The following is an 8,108-nucleotide window of genomic DNA, read 5'->3' as shown; positions in this document are numbered from 1 at the left end:
TATATGGCCCAAACGCGAGTGTAGAACCCTTGCTTGTCGCTTCCAGAGGCCACATATTCAGGACAGTGATCACCTAACAGCGCTCGCTCGTCGTCGTTCCAAACGGGGGGATTCGACATAGCAGGATGATACGAGGGTGAAGCAGGGGGGGGGTTGCCGCGGTTTGTTAACTGCACTTATGTCTTAATCCGTCTCCTTGCTCAATTTTCAGTTCAGTAAGTCCATGACGACGCCACCGATGAACCGCTGCTTCTGTCTCATTCTTCTGATGCACGTCTCATCACCGTTCATCCGCGCCGTTCGTCTGAAATCTCAAAAAACTTTGAGGGTAGCTTCCTAGGAAGAGCACGGTGCGCTTCATTCCGTCGAAATAAATCACGCTGTTCAACCGCATGCAGATCGTACATTTCAAAAATTGACCGTGACACAGCTAGGATGCAATGTTAAGTTCTACGGCATCAATTTTTTTTTGCCTTTGCTGATTTTCTCTTCCTTTATCGGTCTTTTGCTCAGCTTGACGAATCAGCTTGACGAATCAGTACATCTTCGCGCTCGCATTTTCCCGTGGACTTCGCGCTGTCATCGCAAATTCCGTCGAGGATCTGGACACCTTGCCCAGGAGCTGGTCGATCCGGTGCGACATCTCATTCACTATCTACTGCAAACACACACTGACACGGCGAGCTCGGTAGAGACTCGGGAAACGCCGACTCCGAGGGACAACAACGTCTCCCGTCATCGGCATTTCGCGCAGGGGATTGACACCTCCTGCGCTACGGCGCTCCCCATTTGCTGAAAACTCGACGTCGACGTTGCAAATCTTGGAACGCTTCGTGCTACGCTGTTGTTGACATCGGGAGAAAGAAACACTATCTTCCATCGAGGACCAGGAGCTGCTCGATCCGGTGCGACATCTCGTTCAGTATTTACTGCAAATATCATACCAACACGGCGAGCTCGGTAGAGACTCGGGAGATGCCGACTCCGAGGGACAACAACGTCTCCTGTCATCGGCATCTCATGAAGGGGATCGACAGTCCGTGCGCTGCGGCGTTTGCCGTTCAACAAAGACTCAATATCCGCATTACAAACTTGGGGGCGCATCGTGCCATGCTATTGTTTCAACAAGCAAAAAAGACTCCGACGAGCAGCTTTCCCGGGATCTGTGCGACGTTTCGTGAACTATTGGCTGCTGCTGCCGCGAACGTCGCACTATCGATTTGGGAAACGATGGCCTCAAGGATTTGCGACGTCTGCCGTTATTGGCATTTCGTGCAGGAGGTCGATGACCCTGTATGTCGTGACATTCTACGCCCACCGCAGATCTGATGTTGGCATTTCAAAGTCGAGAGAAATCAAAGTTCATGACTGTGCTTTCAGTACTGGCGGCTTGCACACGAGCTGATCAATTTCTTGTATTTTATGCACAGTACTCGGTCGGTGATCTACCCACCTATCCACCAAGGCATCCTCGAATTATCTATATGTGCTCAGCTTCTCGCAATTCTAACACCGACGGCCGTTGAATCCACCGTTGTCGTGGATCTCTCGGTATGGTATTCCCCGGCACAGTCCCAAAAGCGGAACACTGGTCGCCGTGCCGTGCGGATTTGCGAGGGTGGCACGCCTGCAATCTCGGCGGTTCCAATGAGCCGAAGCCGACGCACCGCTCCGTCGACCGACGCACCGCTCCGACGCAGGCGTTAAGCCAGGTACATGCAGTATAACAGCTACTTTTTTGATCTCACTGTTTGCTGTGGCACAGATTGGGCGCTATCTACATGTCACAAGGACAGACGGCACAAGGCTGGAGCATAAATGAATACAACGGTCGAATACCCGCTGTCGCATTTCGGCTGGATGAACGCTGGCATTGCCAATGGTAAAGTATGGCATACAAGTTGCCATTTTCATCGCAAATTTGCATCACATCGTGTGGTATCATGGAACACGCGGCTCGCCGCCTGCTTCTTTCCGCCGCGTGCAGTGACATTCAAGGATTGTCTTCACATGCGCCCTCCAACTGGATTACGACTTGCCACTTGCAGCTCTCCTCGTGCGTTTACGGGAGCATGTCTATCGCAATAGATAAGACCACGTCCATTTCAAGTGAGCACTCATACTGCGCGCTACATTCTGATTCGCAGAACCCGATCATTCGCGAGCCATGCCGTCAGCACCTGTCCGCCGCATACCTTTGAGGATAAAAACTGGCATGTGCCGTCCACATTGCTCCCCGTTCGCTTTTCCCCCCCAACTACCAGCGTCCAATCTCAGTGTCAGTACTCACTATCTTCCGCGTCGCATCGTCGTACTCATGGCCTGTATCACAGGTCGACATCTGTCATGGAGGAAGGAGGTTATGAATCGCTTTTGAAGGCGGCCGATCAGCTTCGTACGCCGCCAGGGGCTCCGTCCGGAGCTGCGAGACCAGCGCCTATCAAATCTCTCACTGACTCTCGGGCCGCGTTCCTCACATTGTCAGCGCTCTGCAATTTTTGGCTTCGTATGTGTCTGCGATTTTTCTCAGATATCCGCTCACATAATTACAGCAACACCCATCCGTCGACATGATGCATTTGCGACGATTTCATGGCCTAGCGGATTACCTCCCGCTCCTCCTCCGTCGCCCTCCCGAGAATGTGAAAGGCTGGATGAGGCATATCCGGTTGGCGACCGTACACCGCCGCCGGAACTTTCGCGATTCTTCGCAAATTCTTCATCGGACCGGCAGCCGCGCAGGGCCGCAACGCCGCCGCCTCTCCGTTCGCCGTTGCCAATCTCTCGTGTTGTTCCCCCAAACTTTAGCTTAAACCGCCCTAATGGGCCCCGTCCTAACGTCCCTCGCACGCGTGAGGGTTCTGGACCGCCAGAGTCTCCTTCATCTACGTAGAGTTCTTCGCATACTTTCTGTGCTGCCAAGCGTCCCTCGGTGAGTCACCTCACCCATTTTGGCTAACTTAGCTTAACAGTAATAACTTTCAGTCACGATCGTCGACGACCGCCTGTTACCGCTTCTTGCGCATTTCTTGCTCTTGACATATGGGGTGTCCATCTCGATGCATCGCGCTCATCATCCCAACATTGAGACCGCACAGTGAACACTATTTATTGTTCTGATAGAATACGAGGTTGTATCACGTACATTCAGTAGGCATCCCACACCTCCCAAAACTCCGCACTACATCACGAAGCCCGGGTTCATGTATGATACACTAAAAATATGCGTATGCAATGCGATTTGGCCAATTTCCTGGACACATTCTATCATGTGCCAAGTTTCATAGTCCACGGCCACCGCCGAAATCACAGAATCCAGCCCGCTTTTCCACATCTCCAACACATCTCTCGCCGTTTCAGCAATGTCCCTTCGCCCACGAAGTAGTAATATGATTTTGTATGATACCATTCGACATAGCGTTGGCCTCCAGTCAGTCGATGAACTCGAAACAGATATCCGTGAGCACACAAAGAAACCCAGAATTCGTCCTGTAAGGATACGGCCTCCTCTGCACATGCTGCGCAAAGATCATGGCATCAAGGACTACACAAGATGCAAACGGCAGGAGATTCTTGGCACCCTACGCAAAAAGCACGACTACTATCAGCGCTATCCATGTATCAAAAGCATGTCTCGGCCCTCCCGGCGATTGCGTACGCAATGGACCAATCATGATATCTCGTAGCTACATCGGTTTCGGGCAGTGTCGATGCAGAAGATTTCGTTTCCATCTTCGGGCCTGATTGCTCACACCGCCGCGGATTGTCTATCGGTTCGTCCGACAGATCTGTGCAGTACATGCACATTGTTGCACGCTGAACGTGCTTAACACATTGTTGCCTTCAAGAATCGCTTGCCAGTTGACGCACCTGACTGCCCTCTCTCGTGTCTATGCCCGTTTCTCTGTTTCTTGTTCATTTGCCCATGCGTAGTGTAGCCAAATATGGATCACTTCTAGCCGTGAATCAAATCGCTCACAGCAAGCCTTTCATCTATCCATGCAGCAGAAACATGGCATTGTACGTTCACATCTAACACCGCATTAACCTTAGAGCAGTAGACAAACTCGCAACAGCTTCCATGAACATGCACAGAAACCTGGAATGACAACCTGTGAGGATTATGACCTGATCTACACATGCATTGCGAATATCACAATGTGAAAGCGTGCAAAAAACGCAAACGGCAGGAGATTATCGAAACCATACTCACAGAGTAAAAATCTAGCAAACCTATCAGCACGATCCGTGTATCAAAAGCGTGGCTTGGACCTTCCAGCGATTCCATACGCGATGGGCCTATCGTAATCTCTCGCAGCCACTTCGCTCTCGGTCAGCGTGGGCGCTTAAGATTCCGCTTCCATCTCGAACCAAATTGCTCGCGCTGTCGCGGATTTCTGTGAGTTCATCTGATACCTGTGCAGAACACAGTTTTGCCTGTTCACGTAACTCAACATTACCTGAAGGAATCACTTGCGACGGACCGTGTTCATTGACCTTATTGCAATTGTCGACATCCATACACATATGTGAGCATACTCAGGAGCGTCTCCATATGTCCGGAGTATAATAGATCGACTGTCAGCGTCAAGTTAAAGTTATGATAAGATTTGAGGAGATATGATTGGTCTTGCGGCCGTGGCGGTGCTATTTCAGCTTCGCCGATGCCTCTCCAAGCTGTCTAAGTCGCTCAGTCCGGATCCGACGTGCAGCATTTCAATTCTATGTGTCTTCTATCCCGTCCGCCGCCGTTAAAAAATATTATACAATTGTTCTCATCTCCGGATTCCTCGGGCAGACACGTGGCTGCTTGCACGTCGTGTATGTGTTGCTCGCTGTTAGTCTCTCAGCACTGTACACGACATACCATCGATGCCACGACCCCGTAAACTACCAAAATTCTGCGGCAAAGCACCCCCTAAGCCCCCAAATGTGGTGGCCGAAGACGTGAAACTGAAGATATCGGAGAGAACGGGGCGGCTAAGCTCCATTGTCACATCTGCAAAGCGGGTCCATCAGACATCCTCTCCCGCTCAGGATGAACATATCTCCCTAGATGGAAACTCATCAGACCCATCATGTGGTGATCCTATTATTGTAGAAGGCTCCAAGGGCCCCGGGGCAAACAAGAAACGCCGAACGCAGAAGAAAACGCCTACAAAGACCATCTCAGTGAGTAGCATCCTTTGCTTCTAAGGAGTTTGACCGAACCTTCTCGTAGTATCGTATGGAGCAGTGGCTACCCGAGATGCGGCGCAGATTCCTCGACATCCTACTCGCTCAGGAGGCTTTGCCAACCGAAACACCAGCTCCGTGCGAGATCTGCCTGTCAACAACGCAGATGGGGAGTTATCGCTGTGAGGACTGCTTTGGAGAGTGTTTGATGTGCAAGGATTGCATAGTAGAGGCTCACCGCAAGCTCCCGCTGCATCACGTCCAAGTGAGTGAGCGACTATACGTATTGTGCCATCTGACGCAATGCACAGTGTTGGGATGACGACTGCTTCTGGCCGGTGTCGCTACGCGATCTAGGGCTGGAAGTTCAACTTGGCCATCGTCACAGCGAGACCTGCGGTAATCCACATTCGGCGCATCAGTCATTCATCGTCTTCGACGCAAACGGCTACCACTCCGTCAACGTTAAATACTGTGCATGCTCGACTACTCTCCCGTTTGAGCAGCTTCTGGATGTCGGATGGTATCCAGCCTCCACTCAACAGCCCCGTACCGTGTTCACATTTTCCTTCCTCGACACATTCCATCGCCTTACGCTTCAGGGTAAAGTCTCGCTTCATGACTACTATTTATCTGTCATCCACAAGACAGATAATGCTGGTCTACATGATACCACGGTGAGTGATATCTTGTGGATGCGAGCGATGGCTTAAGCAGCGCCGGTTGATAGTCAAGATACCACGAAGCAACCCTAGTGACGAGGCAATGGGCGCATCTCATGGCCCTCAAGCGGGCAGCTCGTGGACACGATCCGTTGGGAATTGAAGCAACGCCTAATGGCGCCCTGGTGGTCGTTTGCCCAGCGTGTCCTCAACCGGGCTGGAACATTCCGGATGACTGGGATAAGAGTCCTCCAGAGCAAAGGTACTTTCGATATTCTTCATATTAATTCTATGGACTGACGTCTGTGTAGATGGATCTACGCGTTATTCCTTGCCATTGATGCCTGTTTTCGTCTGAAAAACAAGGACAGGAAGATCAACGACCCGGAACTCGGAAGTGGTTGGGCATATTACGTAGCTGAGCAGCCGTACAAGCAACACATTGAGTCGTATGTGGGGGAAGAGGAGGTGAGTACGTGCTCGTTGGTGACGGAAAGATGGACCTATCATTCTTCAAAGACGGCAGACCCCTGCGATTCTGCGTTCAACGCAATAAAGCATATGAGCACCAACAAGTCGAAGCCTGGCGTCATGTCAACAAGCGGTGTCGGGGCCGTCAAGTGCGCAAGGCATGCACTTGTCAGACCGAACGGAGTCGCCGATCTGCAGAAAGGCGAAAAGTATGATATATCCGCTTCCCTTCAGTGTTCGATTCTGTGCACTCATTCGCGCCAGGTACGCGACAATGGACTACATATTCTGGTCCACCCTCCTTCTCCTTGGATGCACACTCCCCGTCGTTGTCAGTTACGACATCGCGTGCCAATGGAAAAAAAACCTGAAGAAATGCCACGCCGCCTTCCCGGCATCTTTTGCGGCACTCTCCGCGATTACTATGCGATTTTTCATTCCTAACATGCACGTCCAAGGGCATATGCTGCTATGTCAAACTGTGATGTACTTTCTCCTTCACGAATTCGTCGGCCTCACGCACGCCGAGACCATAGAGCAAGAGTGGGCCCATATCGGAGGTGTTTCCACGATGACACGGGACATGGGCCCGGGTGCACGTCGCCATACCCTCAACGATCACTGGGGACATTGGAATTTCCGGAAGGTCGTCAAGATGGGTGAGTAGACTGATTGGGTATCGTTTCTACCGCTGATACGCACAATCGATAGGTGATTTCTTCTTCAAGTCGTTGATCAACACTCTTCAAGAACGCGCCCGTCACCAAAGAGTTTATGAAGAGCATACGTTACGATTCCGTCCAGAACTCATTAAGAAGTGGGAGGACATGATCCATGAATGGGAGCTCGACACGAAGAAACCAAATCCCTACAATGAACCCGAGCAAGGTGAGTTCCGTCGTCTCTCCTGTATTGCTCGCTGCATATGTTGATACGACACGCAACGTAGCCGTTAATGTAACTCAATTGAGGAAGGAGCTTGCTGACCAGGACACCCAAGACGCCATTATGAACACGGCTACGCTGCATCCTACAACTGCCAACATATTCATTCGACAAGGATTTGCTCTACGAGATCAGCAGTGAGTCCAAAGCGAAGCATGGATAACCTAGGCTAATCACAACGATTGTATCAGATGGTCCGTCGACTATCAGGCCCAGCAGCTCAAGTCGAATGCAACAGACACTGCGACGTCGTCATTGCAGGAGCGGCGCACGGCGCTTCATCGGAGCATCCAGGAATGGTACAACATACAGAACTCTTACATGCCAGCAGCTATTACACGTCGCTCTTCCCATCCTGCAGGTGATGACGAGGCATCTAGCATAAAAGCCGAAAATCTTCCGATTATGATGCCATCCGACATTCCCGCTCCTCTGCGCATTGCCGGCTGTATCGGAGGCGTCATTGACATGGAGAAGCATTACGCCACCGCCAGGATGAAGGACGGACTCATCAACATCCGGCGCTTTCTATGTGTCAGATCTTCTGTGCGCCAAAAGATCAAACATTCTGTGGGGGGTACGGGCGCTCGACGTTCGTATTCAGATACATACTGACACATGTTCAGGCCAGAAAGAAGGCACTCGATCCAAAACACTCTGGGATGGTATATCGAAGAAGCTGCAACAATCCGTCAATACGTACCGCTCCGCATATGCGGCCGTCAAGATCTTGGATCCATCCGGCGACTGGTCGATGTTCTATCGCCGTCTATCCGATGACGATATCCGCGGTCCTTACCGTGATGACGTGCTGACGAATCAGAACGGAGAAGGACACCTTCGTGATATGGACTG

General features: G+C 51.3%; 2 protein-coding genes across 2 annotated transcripts in view; one reads left to right on the top strand and one right to left on the bottom strand.

Moving 5' to 3' along the window:
- Nucleotides 1-2,006: 2,006 nt before the first annotated feature.
- PUNSTDRAFT_47238 (uncharacterized protein) lies at nucleotides 2,007-2,950 on the bottom strand (the record flags this gene model as incomplete). The annotated part of the gene is made up of 6 exons (XM_007387869.1): nucleotides 2,007-2,076; nucleotides 2,196-2,257; nucleotides 2,291-2,341; nucleotides 2,400-2,514; nucleotides 2,543-2,885; nucleotides 2,908-2,950. 6 exons carry the CDS (start codon nucleotides 2,948-2,950, stop codon nucleotides 2,007-2,009), a joined length of 684 nt encoding a protein of 227 aa, XP_007387931.1.
- Nucleotides 2,951-5,248: 2,298 nt separating this feature from the next.
- Nucleotides 5,249-8,108, top strand: part of PUNSTDRAFT_75400 (uncharacterized protein) — a gene marked incomplete at both ends in the record, with an annotated part of 4,603 nt that continues 1,743 nt past the window's right edge. The window contains 8 exons of the mRNA XM_007387868.1: nucleotides 5,249-5,440; nucleotides 5,487-5,852; nucleotides 5,906-6,099; nucleotides 6,149-6,309; nucleotides 6,364-6,517; nucleotides 6,573-6,967; nucleotides 7,020-7,196; nucleotides 7,258-7,390. Of these exons, the coding sequence (XP_007387930.1) occupies nucleotides 5,249-5,440; nucleotides 5,487-5,852; nucleotides 5,906-6,099; nucleotides 6,149-6,309; nucleotides 6,364-6,517; nucleotides 6,573-6,967; nucleotides 7,020-7,196; nucleotides 7,258-7,390 (1,772 nt within the window). The remainder of the gene's footprint in view (nucleotides 5,441-5,486; nucleotides 5,853-5,905; nucleotides 6,100-6,148; nucleotides 6,310-6,363; nucleotides 6,518-6,572; nucleotides 6,968-7,019; nucleotides 7,197-7,257; nucleotides 7,391-8,108) is intronic.

The sequence above is a fragment of the Punctularia strigosozonata genome, assembly GCF_000264995.1.
Source record: "Punctularia strigosozonata HHB-11173 SS5 unplaced genomic scaffold PUNSTscaffold_15, whole genome shotgun sequence".
NCBI lineage: Eukaryota > Fungi > Basidiomycota > Agaricomycetes > Corticiales > Punctulariaceae > Punctularia > Punctularia strigosozonata.
The sequence above is the reverse complement of the archived record's forward strand: the minus strand, read 5'-3'. Positions and strand labels throughout refer to the sequence as shown.